General features: G+C 38.9%; 1 protein-coding gene across 2 annotated transcripts in view; it reads right to left on the bottom strand.

Moving 5' to 3' along the window:
- Positions 1 to 218: 218 nt before the first annotated feature.
- The window catches only part of SPTAN1_2 (Spectrin alpha chain, non-erythrocytic 1), a 33214-nt gene continuing 14294 nt past the window's right edge, over positions 219 to 19138 (bottom strand). For both annotated transcript variants that reach the window (XM_051209365.1, XM_051209366.1), the window contains 11 exons: positions 14406 to 14965; positions 14078 to 14322; positions 9360 to 9500; positions 8901 to 9197; positions 7244 to 7465; positions 6771 to 7180; positions 6367 to 6679; positions 5040 to 5222; positions 4694 to 4870; positions 4178 to 4609; positions 219 to 3643 (listed from right to left, as the gene is read on the bottom strand). In XM_051209365.1, the coding sequence (XP_051074818.1) occupies positions 3518 to 3643; positions 4178 to 4609; positions 4694 to 4870; positions 5040 to 5222; positions 6367 to 6679; positions 6771 to 7180; positions 7244 to 7465; positions 8901 to 9197; positions 9360 to 9500; positions 14078 to 14322; positions 14406 to 14965 (3106 nt within the window). In that variant the 3' untranslated portion in view covers positions 219 to 3517. The remainder of the gene's footprint in view (positions 3644 to 4177; positions 4610 to 4693; positions 4871 to 5039; positions 5223 to 6366; positions 6680 to 6770; positions 7181 to 7243; positions 7466 to 8900; positions 9198 to 9359; positions 9501 to 14077; positions 14323 to 14405; positions 14966 to 19138) is intronic.

Genomic DNA, 19138 nt, shown 5'->3' with positions numbered 1-19138 from the left:
CCACTATCTCCATTTTTGTTCAAATTCATCGTAGACCTACTGACGGAAAAAACGTTCTCGTCGACTGAACCTTCAGGGATTGATCTTTTATCAGGAGGTCCACTTATCCAGTTAGAATACGCAGATGATATAGTCCTGTTTGGTGAAGACGCTGATAAGATTCAGTCTTTTGGTAGCACTGAGCAACAATGCCAGAATGTTTTTGTTGTGACTTTATGAGCCGCTTGTCATCACGTAATCTATTCGCCAATCAAAATACGATTTATTCGCTCTTATACTGAACTAAACCAATCACGTTCGACCGGTCTGATCAGCCTAGCGTCCCATTGGTCCGTTGCTTACCTAGCCCGTCCAGCTGAGTCCAGAATGCCAATAACAGCCTCCACTATGCGAATCATTTATTTCAGACACACTGGGTTTATATGCCAAACAAACGGACCACAACGCAGCATAAAATAGAAAATAACATTCGTACACAATGAAGCCAAAAAGTGGCTGTGAACGTGGGAGGCAGTAGTCAATAAACTGAACATAGCTTAAGAATAGTAAATCGTACAATAATAAATTATAGGTCAAATAAAGCTTATAACAAGGGGAATATAGATATATAAAATCTACCTACTGAATAGTTATACTATAAGGGAATCTAAACAATATAAGTCCGTTAATAGGTCTTAGACGTTAAACGTAATTCAAATTTCACTAGGATATAATAGTGTGGAATGCGCTTCTCTCCCTCTAAATGCAATGTTACAGCGCTCACCGAGATTGTCAGTTTACAGGTCTATTATTTCCATCTGAAGATCAAAACTGGCTCCCTGGATGTCAGAAAAGATCTAGTAGTCAGCAGGTTAAAGTGTGTTTCCAACGCTCTAGAATCTTCAAAACGTTTCGCGGTTAGTGATCGGAAGAAAAAATAGTTACTTTCCTAATGTCACTCAGACTGATAATTGAATATAAATCTCTAATTCTCTGAAGTAATTCCTCCGTACACATTTCTCGTGAAATCCAATGGCATACCGTAATTGATCGACCGACATGACATAGTCCTGTTTGGCGAAGACGCTGATAGAATGCAGTCTTTTGGTAGCACTGAGCAACAATGCCAGAATGTTTGGAATGCGATTCTTCAAGACTCACCTGCGTCAACACCTGAACTAACGATAGGGAATGAAGCAGTCGAACGCGTTGACAACTTCACTTATCTTGGATGTCTGATCAGCGCCAATGGGTTGGTGTCTGACGAAATCTCAGCACGGATTCGAAAAGCTCGCTTGGCTTTTGCCAACTTACGTCACCTATGGAAAAGGCGAGATATCCGTCTATCAATTAAGAGACGAGTATAATGCACAGCAGTTCGTTCTGTTTTACTTTACGGCTGCGAAACGTACCCATAAGGAGTAGAAGGTATTCGTAAGTTACTAGTACTTGATCACAGATGCCTTGGAAATATTGCTCGCATCTGCTGGGATCACCGGGTAAGCAATAGTGAGGTTAGACGCAGGGTATTAGGGAATGATGGTAAATCAGTTAATGAGGTTATGCATCTTCATCGACTGAGATGGTTGGGTCACGTGTTACGTATGCCTGAACACCGATTACCACGACGTTCAATGCTAACCGGTGTTCGGGATGGTTGGAAGGAAGTTAAAGGTGGCCAAACCAAAACGTGGCATCAGTGTTTGAAGTCACTAACTTCTAGTCTGAGTCATGTTGGTAGATGCAGACTACTTGGTTGGGTCTGCGTGACTCGTAACCAATGGTTGGAGACTGGGTGACATGACTCAGAATCGATCACAATGGCGTATGTGTGTACACTCTGTCTTCCCCTAAACTGAGATTAAAATCGCTTTATATCTTTCTTTCTACGAACTAACTTCATGTACCGTCCTTATATGCAATCTTTCTTTTATATATTACCACCACTACTTCTATGAATCCGGTGTCCATCTTGTTGTGCTAATGAGGTATGGCAACTTGGACCGATGCACATATGTACCTGGTCCTACGTTGTAGCTGACTGACTGATACCGTATTTGGCTTACTAATAAAAAGGATACTGTATTTCAGTGTTCTATAAAAGGTAACAGTCAGTTTGTTTTTCCAGTCGCTCCTCATTTTACAATTATAAGCAATAACCAATGGTTGGAGACTCTGGGTGACATGGCTCAGAATCGATCACAATGGCGTATTTGTATACACTCTCTGTCTTCCCTTGAATAGTGAGATTAAAATTATATATACACCTTCATTCCTATGAGCTAATTGTTTCTCGCTGCATCATATCTTTTTATGCAGTCTTTCTTTTGTTTATATTACCACCATTGAAGTAACTGCTTCTATGGTTATGGTGTTTATTTTCTTATGCTAATTACCTACTTACTTACGCCTGCTGCCCCTCGTGGAGGAGCATAGGCCGCCCACCAGCATTGTTTTGGACAATTCTTCCAGTCGCCATTCATCCATTTTATGTCTGCTTGCAATTCTGGACGCAGTGTTTTTTTGGCTAATTAGGTATGACGACTTAGATCGATCCCTGGTCCTGCGTTGTAGCTGATTGACTTTCATATGGAACTGTGGTCTGAGATATGAATCTAAAAGACACACTGATCTCTGTTGTCTTAATTCGGTATGGACCTTCAGCAATACTATCTCAGTTTCTGCTGTTCATCAGGCGTTCAGCTGTGATCGACTGATTGATATACACGAATACATCTTATCATTATTCTCTAACTTGCTGACCGTTGCACAAAACTCGTTTGACACTTGAAATTACGTAATTCTCCTACTCTTTTTCGACAGACTTCAGCTGAATTACGACTGTACAGATCGAGGAAATGATATTGTCGAGAGAAATTTTCTTCGCTGAGTTGTTATTAATTTCTCATTAAGTAATAAAAAAATTAAGTTACAATAAACTACTTCATTAGATGATTTCTTTGTATGATACTAATATTCCATATACGACTAAATTTATAACGGCAATCATTCACAGAAAAAGTAGTGTGTTATTTGTTCAATAACAGAGGTAAAATGGTGGAAAACGAAGGTCTGATTCATAATGTGTAATACGGTGTACTAAAAGTGCATTTTCCTATTAGTAAAACATGACAGACAACTACGGCTTAAGGAAAACTGTTTTGAAGCCTTATATCTGTTCATACTTTAATGAGCCGGAAAAAGAAAAATATAAATGGAATTATGATCTATTAATTTATTGCAAAAACTGAAAATTAAATGTAGGTGCAACTGGTAACCAACCAGAAAACAGATTTTGATCACAAGACTTTAAAATTGAAACTAAATCCAACATTTCACAACAATATGAAAGTGCATTAAATATGATTTTGGATTTCAGGAAGCTACAAAAAGTACGCCACAACATGAAATCAGTAATGAAATTAAAACCAGAAACAGTTGCAACTTAGGCGAAACTGAGCGAATGAGTAAGCGAAAATGAAACCAAGAAAATTATATAACGAAAGCGCAGAAACCAACTAAAATCAGCTTGTTGTAACTAGCTCACAAAAAGTTGTCTCGTAAAGGCTTGGTAGTCGTAGGCATCCAAAATTGCCTGACCACTTTTAGTGTAGTATGGAGGCATGACTCGACTGCAATATTCCGCCTGCTCTTTGGATAAGTTCTGTAATATAAAAAAAATGAATTCATAGAAGCAAAAAATGAAAAAAAATGACCGGACAGATACAAAGCTGTTTAGACAAAGAGTAGCTACTTTTGCAATTATCTGCTCATATTCAAAGTGAGTTTATTGTACGCACATAATTCGAATAGTAATGTTATATTTAAATTCCATAGTTACTTCAAAAATAAAGCCTCGAATATATATATATATATATATATATATATATATATAATAGTAAATGGTAAACCTATTTTTAACGTAGTCGGAGAAACTAATACAGAATATACAGAACTTCATCAAACTGACTGATGCTAAATTTCTCGCTAACATATTAGAACACTCTATAACGAAATAAAAATGGACTCCGAAACTTAACACTTAAAACAAGGTAATTTATTTCACATGGTCAACTCTTAGAGCAAACCATTATAGATACAACTGGTATGTGATTAACCATACATGGTGTACATATATACTTAGCGAAGTTGAATAAATATAGACAGAATAAAATCAAGTTAAATGACTAAGACGCACCGCATATAGCTCTTCTTTGGTGATGTATTCTTTTCCTTCTTTAGTTAATGCACGGAAGGCTTCTTCGACTTCGTCACGAGACTGAACATTTTCAGTTTCTTTACTTATCATGAATGCCATAAACTCTTGAAGCGTTATGTAACCGTCACGATTAGGATCCACCACGTTTAATATAGATTCGAACTCAGCATCTACTTGACCTTCTCCAACCTCGTGCAAATCATGGCCAAGTGCACGTAAACATGATTTAAATTCGCGATGATCCAAACGCCCAGATTTATCTTTATCGAAATGTTTGAACATCATAGAGAACTCGCGAAGTGCCTCTTCGCTTACTCCACTAACATTTCTAGCCTGGATTTGTTGTTCTAAATTGTGTTGCATACGCATCGCAAGTTGATCTAACTGGTCCCAAGCTTGACTTAGACCGACCTGAAAATAATTGTAATCATAAAGTCCCATTTATTAATTGGAAACAAATGTAGTGACAAAAATCGAAAAAAGGTATTAACTTACAGTACTATGTTCCGTGTATCGATTATCCAGAATGAGATGTTCTTCCAGCAAAGTACCCAATTTTTCAACCTCTCGCAAATCGTTTTTGCGGGCTCTAACTTCTGAAGATTTTTCCCGAATACCTTCTAACTGTTCTTCTAGAGTTCCACTGGCTTCCATCATCGATGTTCGAACTTTCTGTAATGAGAACCAATTTTATAAAACAGTCAATACATCATGCATACATATGTCGCGAGTAAAGAAAAGTAGCACCTAGTCAACAACAAATAGTGGGAACAGCTATATACTATAGGAATTTTAAACCTATAAATTTGGCTACAATTTTTAGAAGCTATCCACTACTTACCTGTAGCCATTGATGGAAAGAATTAGCTGCTACTGCAAATTGTTGACGAAGCTGGTCATTCTGCTCTTGTCGAACCGTTTCACGTCGAAGTTCAGCATCTCTCTCTAAAATGATTTTCTGTAAGTTACGCCAAGTTTCCACAAGTGACTCCATTGTAAACCAAGTGTACGGATTCATGCCAACCTTAGAAATATGATAGAAAAGAATGTGTGATAATATTTAGCAAACGAAGTAAAAATAAATATGACAGAATTTAAATATCATCCTTCATTACATAAGTAAAAAGTAGTCGAGTAGGAAAGTTGGAATAGTACATAGTTCGTTGTATCCATCTGACTGTCCAATTTTAAATAAAAATTCAGAAAACTTTTAAATGATGACTCATAATTAAAAATAATTTTAAATAAACCAAGCAGTACAGTTATATTTTTTCTTTAGTTTTGAATTGTTTATTACGCAGAAGCGCCTCCTCGCAGGGGGCAAGGTCGTGGATGCGCACTACTGAGGAGTCCCACAATAGGACGAAACGGCCGTCCAGTGCTTCCAGGTTTTCCATGGTGGTCTAGCTTCAACTGACTCATGATCTTAACCATTGAAGTTACTACAATATCCACAAAACCCATCGAATAGAGATTTGTTAACTAGTGTCTTTCATTACTAAAATCAACTTTCAATGAGCTTGTTTCACAAGTCTACGTCTTAAAAATTGTTTGAGAGAGCTAGTTGAGCTTTCTTTAGTTACTCAGCATCTGACATTTTCTAGTGAGATTAACTTATCATAGATGGCAAATATTAACTCCTCGATTTTCTCCAACAAACATGGAGAGAAATGAAATGGAGCGAACGTCATAATGTTTATCGCTGATCATATCAGAAAAGGTGAACGTAACATATTAGTTTACTATGAACCAATGGGGTGAACGCGATTGTCATCACTGTCCAACAAATAAACGTTTAAGAACGATTTTAATAGATTAAAGGACCACCTTTTTCTAAACGTCATATCATATCAGATATTCGAATTGTTTGGTCCTCTATGTTGGGTCAAGTGATGTTATCAGATGTTACCTTGAATTAAATGTTTCATGAACCGGTTATTTTATCTTAAAATAATGTTAGACACAAAAGTCGTAGGAATGAAAAGTGAGAAAATGAGTTGTAGTTTCTTATTGTACCTACAATGATGGTAGATTCTCGTGATCAGCAACTGAAATCTATGATTTGCCACTGTTATTTAGCACAGGGTATTCTAGTTAAGTTCTTCAATCCAAAAAAGTTACTTGTAGAGGAATATACACATGAATGCCATCGTACGATAAGTACTTACGCCATAGCTTTTGATTTCGCGATCTAATTGAGCTAATTGTTGAAAATCAGACTCTGCAGCTTTGAGAGATGCTTTGAACTGCTCTTGAGCTTCACAAAGTGCATGAACTTCATCCAAGGAATTACAACGCACGGGGTCAGTTAAGTCCTCCTCAGCATTTTCGAACCACGAGTTGAAGGTTGATGCCCGCTTAGCGAACGCCAAATAAAGTTCTTCAACCTTTCGATATTGTTCTTGTAGCTGAATGAGATCAGCTTTGCGACGGGCAGATTCACGACGTAGACGTTCCCAACGATCCATTAGCGAGGTGAAACTGAAATCAATAATATGTTAAGAACAAGTGACATTATTCATTGAACCAGAAATAAAGTACTGTACTATTTAATGAACAGTTTGCTACTAACCGTTGCTTAATGGCTGGACTCTGATTGTGCTCTGCTGCGATAAGGCGATCGTGAAGTTCAGTAATTGTTTGAATTCCTTCTGTGTGGAAAGATTCCAACGCTGTGTCAAAAGTTGCGTGTTTCGTCAGCAAAATTTGAACACTGCTTAAATCTCGCCCGTAATCATCACTACGTACTTGCGTTTCCCTATCAGCTATCCAAGATTCAACGACATCCGTTCTCCACATAAACTGTAAAAATGCTGAGTTGTCAGTAAGATTTGTTTTGCGACGTTGGGCAGCCTGATTGAGTGCATTCAATTTTTCCATCAATCCTTCACATCGCTGCTGAATAGACAAACGATTATGATTCTCAGATTGCACCAAATCAGATCCAGTTAAACAAAGTTCTTTACACTTTTCATTATGTATCTGTAATAGAAAAATAAATCAGTCAACTCCCAAACAAAGATTCCCAATAAAAGTTTTACTTACATTAAGATCTGTTTCAAAGGCATCGTGCTTTTTTAAAAGGCCTTGCACAGCAGCAAGAGTATCGCCATAATCCTCACTACTAAGTAAATGTTGTTTCTCGAGAATCCAAGCCTCCTCTTCTTCTACTCCATCAATAAAGTCTTGATATGCCAATGACTCTTCTAATTTCTGTCGTCGAAGTGCTGTAAGACCTTGCAATTCTTCCCACGCGGTTTGGAGACGCTTGAAAAAAATCGAAAAATTGACAGATTAGTGCTTTCAAACTATTGTACAAAATCTTTGGAGAACACGAGAAAATCAGGCTAGCTTCAGATGACATTGTGAATCTTTATCGACTGAGATGGTTGGGCCACGTGTTGCGTATGCCTGAACACCGATTACCACGACGTTCAATGCTAACCGGTGTTCGGGATGGTTGGAAAAAAGTTAGGGGCGGCCAAACCAAAACGTGGCATCAGTGTTTGAAGTCACTAACTTCTAGTCTGAGTCATGTTGGTAGATGCAGGCTACTTGGTTGGGTCTGCGTGACTCGTAACCAATGGTTGGAGACTGGGTGACATGACTCAGAATCGATCACAATGGCGTATGTGTGTACACTCTGTCTTCCCCTAAACTGAGATTAAAATCGCTTCGTATGTTTCTCTCTACGAACTAATTCTCTCTTCCCGTACTAGAACCTTATACCAAATCTTTTATATATAAAACCATTGAATTAACTGCTTCTATGAATCCGGTGTTCATCTTGCTGTGCTATTGAGGTATGGCAACTTGGACCGATGCATATATTTGCCTGGTCCTACGTTGTAGCTAACTGAATGATCGACAGAATCTTGGAGCCGGGTACGTGATATACATCTAGGACTAAGTTAACATGAAAAGAGTACACGCTAACTTGTCTTTTCGCTCATAACTCGACTTTATTACTGATAACAACCCCAATAAGAAAACTAATCTAATTATTCATCGGGATTATGGACAATCTTTAGTAGAACACATTTTGTCATATGGAAAATGAACAGATACGATATATATAACTTAAGTGCCACTAAACACTCCAGTCTTGTATACAAACTATATTTACGACTGAACTAAACAACATTCTACAGATTGAGAGAACATTCTGACACTTCAGATGGTCATGTATGAACTATATACACTAAATAGCAGCAAAATATGAGATATAGATCAACAAGAAGTTGGATACGGGTAGTAAGTAGTTTACCCAGAGATTCTAGACAGATCACAGGCTCCTTCAAAGGGACATAGCAAGCAGGGAATGTAAGCGTGGGAAGGATACTATAAGTAAGCAAATTATTTACCTAGCCTTACTCCCACTAATATATTCCTATTCAGACCAATCCAGTAAATGTTAAGTATATACATGAACCATGTGCATTATTTTGGTTTTCAAAAGATTCTTAGTCGTCTCACTCTGCGTAGTTCGTCGAGTCAGCGCTAAGAAAAGTATAATGTGAAGGACTCGGACCGGGAAAACATAATACCATCAGAATTAAAATTTGATGACAGCACTCAATTTGTGTTTTAAGAAAGTTGTCGATTTTTCAGTAGATTTATGAAGTAAACCAGAAAAGTTAGTTTATAAATGTGTTTGAAGAAATAATAATAATAATAATAACTATTATTATCATAAATTCACCTGAATTCTTTTTTTTATTTCCTCAGGATCAGCAAGTTGAACACCAACAGTAAGTTCCTCTCCTTGTGCAATAACTTGTTTGATGAATGGATCATGAGCTGCTACCTCATTTTCAATTCGTTCATGCTTTTTGCGTAGGTTGCGTACTCCAATAAGATCACGTCCATAATCCTCTGAACTAACCAAAATCTTTTTTTCACGGATCCAAGCCTCTTCATCGTCAATATTGCGATAAAAATCATGCAAACGCTTAGCCTTGCCAAGCGTTACAGCGCGATTTTCTGACATATCCAGAATCTATAAGGTTTATTACAAACGATCAGTGATTAGGTCATATAAAGAGCACTATAGTAGTAAGCTGCTTGTCGTCACAATATCAAACAGAACGAAGGGATGAACATAAAAAGGCACTGATAATTCTATAATATACCGATTCTTTTAATGTAATAAATCATTTACCTTTTCATATCGTTCATTAATCATTTTTTTGCGCTCACGGACCATATCAGCATCCCAAGCACCGGACCTAATAAACTCATCTGCGCGTGCATCTAATTCCTTAATACGATCTTCATGGGCTCGAATATCAGTAACAAGTACCTGAGAATAAAGAGTAGTGAAACATGTATAATAACATGATAAAAAAACAGTGACTCACCATATGTGAGAATGAGAATAACAAAAGAAGTACGCAAAAAATCGTTAGGATTGTTTTTCTTAAAAAGTTATGAAACATATGAAAATATTTAGTTGAACATTTCTTTCAATTTTATAAAGTGAATTATACAAACATAAAACAAAATGATGAATAACGATATAACTCATTTACTAATGACAACTGTATTTATTAAGCTTTGAGTCATACTTGCGTGAAGATCAAAGAAAATAACTGCTTACACAAACCAAATCAGAACAGTTTGAACTTACAGCACAGTGATCGAAATTTAAGTGATTCAATAGATTCACCTTATTAGAATGTAGTTTTTATTTGTTTAATGAAATTAATAAAATGTGTGTTGAGAAGCTGCAGAACAAGCCACTCTTACAAGAGTAAGAAAGATTAGCAAATATTATGCCAGTGGTAAATCTGTGTAAAAGAAACCGTTTGCTTTCAATGTTATTATCAGGTTTTGAATGCTAAGAGAAAAATGACAAGAAATCCTACAGTTTACACACCAGTATTTCAGCGCGAACGACATGATAATAAAACTTTCACTCAAAACGAATGTACCACTTGATTACTCTTAGTATTATTATTAGGTCACTACAAAAAAAAGAAAAATTCCGCCTGTAGCTCTTCTAATGCTGTTGCCTGTCCCAAACCCGGGTAAAGGACGGGTTTGGCGTTGAGTCGGCAACCCCATTCTGTAAAAACAAACTTGCTAAAAAAACGGTAACCAGAATAAGCAAATTAAACCATTTAAACTCTGCCCTCCGAGTTGAAGGAAGAATTATGACGCCTCATGATGAAAACCGAAGTTCTTCAGAAATCACGAGGTCGATGACCCTTCTAACAACCACAGCAACAACTTCTATAGATACATGGGACGTCCGTAAAACGTAGATCGAGAGGATCAACCAAATAGCTATGGAAATGAGGAGATACAACCTAGCAGTGCTCGGAATCCGCGAAATCCATTGGACCCAAGCTGGACAGCGAAGTACGGGAGAGATGTTGCTGTACTCCGGTCACGAAGAGGGAAATGCTCCACACACTCAGGGAGTTGCTCTGATGCTATCCAAAGAGGCACGAAATGCACTTATAGGATAGGGAATATCAAACAACTATATGACACAACGAAGAAACTAGAAGGGAAATATAGTAAACTAGAAACCGGTCAAAACAAAGAAGGTAAGCCAATCACTGAGATTCAAGAACAGAGGAACAGATGGGCAGAACAATTTGAGGAACTCTTGAATGGGTGAGCTGTATTGAAACCACAGGATATCGAAACATCACAAGCAGACATCCTTATAGCTGTCAATGCACCAATGATCGAAGAATTCAGGGTGGCCGTCAGACAAAGTGTGAGAACGCATCAGAACCCGACAACTTACCATCTAAAGCACTGAAGTCAGATATAGAAGTGATTGGAAATATGCCTCACACTCTATTCAGGAAGATTTGAGAGGAAGAACAAGTGCCGATGAAATGGAAAGAAAAACAACTCGTCAAGACACTAAAGAAAGGAGATCTGAGCAAATGTGAAAACTACAGAGAAATCACACTACAATCGTTACCAGGAAAAGTTTTCAAGAGTGTTGCTCAACAGAATGAAAGATTTAATAGGCGCATAGCTTCGAGATCAACAGACTGGATTCTGTGAAGATCGGTCATGCACACACCAAATCGCGACACTACGGATTATCATCGTTGAGCAATCAATTGAATGGGACTCCTCACTATACATCAACTTCCTTGACTATGAGAAAGCATTCGACAGTAAGGATAGTAAGACTTTATGGAAACTTCTTCGACACTAAGGTGTGAGTAGTTGAGGAAAACTTTAACATCATCCGGAATTCATACAAAGGACTACACTGCAAAGTGGTGCACGGAGGACAGCTGACAGACGCATCCCAAGTAAGGACCGGAATCAGACGAGGCCATTTACTCTCACCCTTCCTCTTTCTTTTTCTAGTCGACTGGATTATGAAGACTTCGACATCTGAGGGAAAGCACGGAAAACAATGGATAGCTCGAATGCAACTAGACAATTTGGACTTCGCAGATGACCTAGCCCTTCTATCACATTTGCACAAATAAATGCAGGTCAAAACAACCAGTGTGACAGAAGCCTCTGGATCAGAAGGCCTCAGAATACACAAGGGAAAAAGCGAGATCCTCAAATGCAACATGGAGAACACCAATACAATCACTTTTGACGGAGAAATTCTGTGACAGGCGGAAACTTTCACGTACCTGAGTAGCATCATCGATGAACATGGAGGATCTGATGCAGACGCAAAGGCGAGGATTGACAAAGTAAGGACAGCATTCCTAAAGTCGAAGAACATATGGAACTCAAAACAACTGCTAACCAATATCAAAGTCACAATCTTCAATACGAACGTCAAGACAGTTCTACTGTACGGTGCTGAAACTTCGAGAACTATCACAACTATCACCAAAAATGTAGAGGTATTTATAAACAGTTGTCTACGCAAGATACTCAACATCAATTGGCCGGATACCATCAGTAGCAGCCTTCTCTGGGAGAGAACAAACCAGCTTTCAGGTGAAGAGGAAATTAGGAAAAGACGCTGGAAGTAGATAAGACATACATTGTAGAAATCATCGAAGTGGATTATGAGGCAAGCCTTAACTTAGGATCTTAAAGGGAAAAGGAAAAGGGGAGATCAAAGAACACTGAGCCGAGAATCGGAATCAGACGTCGAAAGGATGAATAGCAACTGGAAAGGATTGCCCAGTGCAGAGTTGGATGGAGAATGCTGGTGGGCGACTTATGCTTCTCCACTAGGAGTAACAGGCGTAAGTACAAAATAAGAATATTTTTATGTCGTGAAAAAAACGAAGTCGGTCAGTGAATAATACGATGCTACAGAAATAACTACTTAAAAATGAAAAACTTTCAGAAACTAGGTTGAGTGAAATTTCCCGATATAGTATAATTGGTACGACTGCAAACCACTAAGTTGTTCAAGCATAACACCGAAACTAGTTCGAAATTTCCGAGTCAAGAAAGGTTAATAATTGTAAAAATTTTAGTAGACAACTTTAGTGAGTGAGAATTAATTGTTAGACTGGAATCATGTCACTCAAAGGGAAGATGTAAAGGAAAATTACACACTGACAACTGACACATCAGCCACGAAAGGTGAGGACGAATTTGCTTAGTTACGATAACTAACTAGAAACACTGAATAAAATTGGATTGGTACGGTGCAGAGGGTGTATCGACAAAGGAAAGTGATGATTAATAATATATTTGAAGATAAAAATGACATTTACACTGCTATGCATTTTGTCAGTATCTGGATCTAACATAACTAAGTCATATTCTTGTCCTAAACTGGTGAGTTTGCAGATAGACTAAGCGAAGAATGCGTTATTGCTAAAAGACTGTTTATGACAAAGTTAAATAAAAAGAAGGATAGTAAGCAGCCCTGGAGAACACTTGGGGTTGCCAATTCACATGTATTAGAGTAACAAGTCTTAACAAAGTTAAAGTACTTCTTGGGCACACTTTCAAATGACAAACACTCACAAAATTTCTAGATAAAAGGAATTCAATGTCCCCTTGAGGTCATGAAATACTAATATTTTTGGGTGCCAGTTAGTAATGTACATGTTTAAGATACTGATCAAGGGTGAATTTTTCAGTTAAGTTGTACGGGAACAGAAGGTAATTAAAGAGCAGTCGAAATATTTCATTGAGCGTTCTGCTCGTGGTTTTAATCTTGTAGACTGAGAGTTGATTATGAATTTATCTTCTACATTCCTATAACCGCCTCACTTTTCAATGGTTGTCTTCATGGTGAATCGGGACAGTATCATCTGTGACCGCTATCTTATCTCTTGTTTTTGTCCCCCACCACCGTCCACGATTACTAAGCGGACTTTCCATTAGTCAACATCAAACCTATTTTTGATTTTTAATGTTCTGGACAGATCTGAAGATCTATTAGTTTAGAAGAGGCTTCTGAGATACATTGACGTGTTAGTTTTGTGATTCGAATCATTAATAGGTCTGACTGCTGTCTTTACAGAGGACTACATAACACATCAGACTACTACAGAATAAATGTCTCCTATACGGCCGACTCATTGCTTAGTTGGTTTTATTTTAAATGTATTCGATTTTTTTATCTCAAAGAGGCATTCTTGTTACACTTTTAACGTCCAGTAAGGTAGACATACAAGAACTCATGATTAATCTGGACGTTTCCTCTAGAAAGAGCATGAGCCTCCAATGATAACCGGGAGGTAGCAGCTACGAACAAATAAATGATGGGGCCACGGGACCTAATAGTTGAAGTTGAAAACAAAACTAGCTAACAAGGATTATTTGGCAACCATCCTTTTAGAAAGCTTATTTCTGATTACACCATACATACAGTAAGTTGTGATGCAAATAAGCAAATTAACATCCTGCTATAGGGACTTAGATGTTGAAAACATGTATGCATGTAAGATACCACACAAATATACATACTTGGTGTTTTGACAGAAGACTGTCAACAGATGCTGAATCTCTTCCATGATCGGGACTAACGAGTGATGTTTCCATTTCACCTAACCAAAATTCAATGTCTTTAATACCAGCATTATATGCAGCTTGACGATTGGCCTCCTGTAACTTTTCGGATTTTTCATGAGATCGATTGACAAGATTATCCCACTGGTTAGCGAGTTTGGCGATACGTTCTTCAACGGCACTTTCCTGCCCCATACATTGATCTACAACGAAATAGAGGACATATAAGCTTTGAAAATAAAATTATCTCGAAAGAAAATTCTTGACGAGAAATAGGCTGACTCACTCTTCTGCTTTAAACGTTGTCCAGCTGCCAAAATGCCTTGGAGACGTTCTGCGTTGGCAGCGAGCTCTGCTTCAAAAGCTTGATGTTTCTGATGTTTAGCCTGAATATTTGTGGTAGGATCTTTATAAGGTTCGTCCATTGTAAATTGCATTTTTTCGTTTATCCATAGCTCCATCTCATCAGCATCTCGAATGAAGGCCTGAAGCGTTTGAACGTCTCCTAGCCTGCTACGATTATCAATCATAGCATTTTTTAAGTGAGTCCAACGATTTAAAACCTCACCACGCTTAGCTTCAATTGCATTTGCATCATAATGATCAGCTTCCAGAAGTTTATCAGCATTCGCCATCAAAGACTGTATCTTAACCTCCTGTAGGGTGATTGCACGGTTAAAATCTTCATGTTTCTTTATTAATGCATCAACTTTATTCCCATCAACATCATCACCAGCTAAAGATGCTTCGCGAATAGCCATCCAATCCTCAGCTTGTTCACAGTCACGCAAAAATAGCTGTTCTTCTAGATTTTGTTCTAATAGTTTGTGCCGATTTAGCCAGGCTCTAGAATGAAAAAACAAATAAACTGCTGGAACTTAATACGAACAATTTACACGATTTTAAGAGGCGGAAATGGCCGTTAGATCGCATTTGTTTTTATTTAAAATGTAAGCTAACCTTATTATTGCCACTAATTTTTTTTTGATTTAATAAACCCACTGTTTAGTAGTGCCTTTATACTCATTATACCGCAATTATTATAATCAACATTGATTTGAGAATACTTGACGATCTACTACCTTGGCCATGACACCTTTTTTATATCTCTTATTGCCACAGATTACTATGATACGTGTCAAGATGCTTTAGAGTACACAATGTTGAACAATTTTATCGGTTAGTGTATCATAATGATGACAAATTGTTTCACAAGTCTGATAGCATTCATAAAGTCTCTATTTTATTACCACAAAACTGGAAATCATATAGGTGAGGAACCTACAAAAATTTGAATCAATAAGCTGAATTGCATTGTCATTCACAAACTAGATTTTATCCAGAAAATCACAGGATTTAAAGCAAATAAGATTAAATAAATGTTTCACTTAACAAAACAAGTCAAACTTATACTCTCAAAACTGTTATGACTGGTTGTTAATTGGTGTGACTGCGTCGCCAATTGTTATGCCTGAATAGCTTATTGCTTATACTTGTAAAATGGGGAGCGACTGAAAAAACAAACTGACTGTTACCTTTTATAGAACACTGAAATACAGTATCCTTTTTATTAGTAAGCCAAATACGGTATCAGTCAGTCAGCTACAACGTAGGACCAGGTACATATGTGCATCGGTCCAAGTTGCCATACCTCATTAGCACAACAAGATGGACACCGGATTCATAGAAGTAGTGGTGGTAATATATAAAAGAAAGATTGCATATAAGGACGGTACATGAAGTTAGTTCGTAGAAAGAAAGATATAAAGCGATTTTAATCTCAGTTTAGGGGAAGACAGAGTGTACACACATACGCCATTGTGATCGATTCTGAGTCATGTCACCCAGTCTCCAACCATTGGTTACGAGTCACGCGGACCCAACCAAGTAGCCTGCATCTACCAACATGACTCAGACTAGAAGTTAGTGACTTCAAACACTGATGCCACGTTTTGGTTTGGCCGCCTCCAACTTTCTTCCAACCTGACCGTTGTTGCTACCTTGACGTGGTGGTCGGGCTTGCCTATCGTGATGAAGCAACCGAGCTATACTGGATGGAACAACTGTTCCTCAAGGTCCTACCATGTCAGACAGGTCGGTTGAAGAGCGGTAAGACTAAAAGCAACAAACCCAAGGTCCGAAGCCGAAGTCGTACTGCTGACTGTACAGAGGTGTGACAGCAGTAAGGTGTTTCCTTCAGACAACCAGCATGACAGCGATGCTGCCTTCCCACAAGGAGGGGTGGGGTTGAAAAAGGTCGACCCTAAAAATGTCACACCTCACCTTACCTCACGGATGTCCGTCTCCGGCGGTAAGGTCCCAAAAAGTACGGAGCTAACACAAAACTTACCCATAAAAAGGTCGTGTATGACCGACCTCAAGCAGTTGTCCCTTGGGTACTGCAGTCACACTCTCAGGTCACTAAGACCACCTCTAATCCATTTTCAGGTACCTCCAGAACAACCCTTCCACGGTGTGGGCAACCGGGAAGTGATATTAGCCCTCATACCTCTAACAGCACTCAAGACCACTGTATTTATGATCAACCTCCGTCTTCACTTCCTATTATTCCTCCTACATCGACTTTCACATCTAAACTTACCTTTTCGGCTTCCTCCTCAAATGTCACCATAGCCGACGATTCTAGTGCTCAAAACACTGTCCCAGGTCTACTGAAACCTCGCTCCATACTACACATTGGAGCCTTCAACGTACGCACCTTATGTCAAATCGGTCAACAGGATTCCTTGGCTAGAACCCTAGAATCTCGTACCATTGATGTATGCTGTGTCTCTGAAGCACGCATACAGGATCCCAGTGTGGTCATCATTCACTTGACCTCACCTCGGCAAAACGGAGAGCCAGCGAGATACACCTTACGTGTATCTGGCGACCCAACGGCCAGCTCTCGTGAACTGGCAGGTGTAGGCATAGCACTAAGCATGAGGGCGGAACAAGCACTGTTAGAGTGGATCCTTGTTAACAGTCGTTTATGTGCTGTTCGGCTAAACGGCTCCGTAAGAACTCGGAAGGATGAGGACACACGTCGTTGCCTTTTTGTCGTTTCTGCCTACGCTCCCATCGACTGCAGCTCAGATGAAATGAAGGATGAATTTTACAGAAAGCTATCTGAACTTCTTCAGAAAGCTAAACGTTCAGACATTGTACTCGTAGCAGGTGACTTTAATGCCCAGATAGGTAGTTTAAACCAAACAGAAAAGCATTTAGGTGGGTATTTTGATATTTCGGCACAACGAACAGATAATGGTGATCGTCTGCTGTAACTGTGCTCAGAAAATCGTTTATTTTTAGTAAACACAAATTTCAAGCATAAGGAGAGACATCGTTTAACATGGCGACCGCCTACTCCAAACCAACGATGGACTCAAATAGACCATATTGCCATCAGTCATCGTTGGAGAGGGTCGGTAGGAGATTGTTGCTCATTCTGGAGTACCTGCTTGGACTCCGACCACGCCCTAATACGGGCACGCATCTGCTTGCGCCTCACTGGACGCAAAAAAGCCACACTAAAAAGAGCCATTAGAACTGAATTGAGTAGCGAGAAAACCAAAAGTAGGTTCCAGGAACAACTGAGGTCACACTTTGGTAGTTCTGAAAACGAGGTTGACCCAGATGTTGCTTGGAAAGCTATACAAACAGCTGTGGAAACAGCAGTGACATCTATCAGTGATTTAAACCACAGGGTTACAAAGAACCAATGAATTTCCTCAAGGTCTATTGCACTGATGGATTCTCATAAACTCATCCCGTCAGGCTCTGAACACGATGAAGAGCGTAAACAAATCAGATCTAGGTTAAACAAAAGTCTAGGGAACGACTGTGGGCAGTGGTGGGTAACGAAAGCAAAAGAAATGGAAAAGGCGGTGGCTATAGGGAACACAAGACAGCTCTACAGACTAATAAAAGAAACTGGAATTAATAAGTCAAGTGTAAGTCAGACTATTTCGGAAAAAGACGATACCCTCATCTGCTCTCAGTCCAGACGTTTAGAACGATTGTCGGAACATTTCAGAGAACAGTTCAGCTGGCCTTCAGCTACTCTACAACTACCCTCCATTCCCAGACAGTGTGAATGGAATATTGAAGTAGGTACCCCAACTCTAGCAGAAGTTCAAAAGGCTATAGCTAATCTGAAACGAGGAAGGGCAGCTGGTCCAGATGGGTTGGCTTCAGAGGTCTTTAAGAATGGTGATCCAATTTTAGCGATTAGGTTGACTAATATTTTAGCTAAGATTTGGGAGTTAGACGTTATTCCATTTGACTGGTCACAATTACTTATCGTCCCAATATATAAGAGAGGGTCAAAATCATCCTGTGACAACCACAGAGGGATTAGTTTAACTAATATAGTATCTAAAATACTAGCCTCGATAATTATCAGACGCCTAACTAAAACTCGTGAACTGCAAACACGAGAGAATCAAGCTGGCTTCAGACCTGGTTGTGGCTGCATCGACCACATATTCACCATTCGTCAGGTTCTAAAACATAGGCATACTTATCGGCGTCCGACAATGGTGGTCTTTCTTGACTTAAAAGCAGCATTTGATTCGGTAGACTGCGAGATTCTGTGGCAGTGTCTATCATTGAAAGGCGTATCTCAGAAGTACATAAACCTTGTGAAGGCTCTTTACTCGAACACTACTAGTCGAGTCAGAGCTTATGGCGAACTATCATCTGCTTTTGCAACCTCAAGTGGTGTCCATCAAGGCTGTCCACTTTCTCCATTTTTGTTTAACTTCATCATAGACCTACTGATGGAAATAACGCTCTCATCGACTGAATTTTCGGGCGTTGATCTCCTTCCAGGAGGTCCACTCATCGACTTAGAAAACGCGGATGACATAGTCCTGTTTGGCGAAGACGCTGATAAAATGCAGAGTCTTTTAGTGGCACTAAGTAACAGTGCCAGAATGTTTGGAATGCGCTTCTCTCCCTCTAAATGCAAGTTATATCTTCAAGACTCACCTGCGTCAACACCTGAACTAACGATAG

This window comes from Schistosoma haematobium, chromosome 1, assembly GCF_000699445.3.
Source record: "Schistosoma haematobium chromosome 1, whole genome shotgun sequence".
NCBI classification, from domain to species: Eukaryota; Metazoa; Platyhelminthes; class Trematoda; order Strigeidida; family Schistosomatidae; genus Schistosoma; species Schistosoma haematobium.
This window is presented reverse-complemented; position numbering and strand designations above follow the sequence as displayed.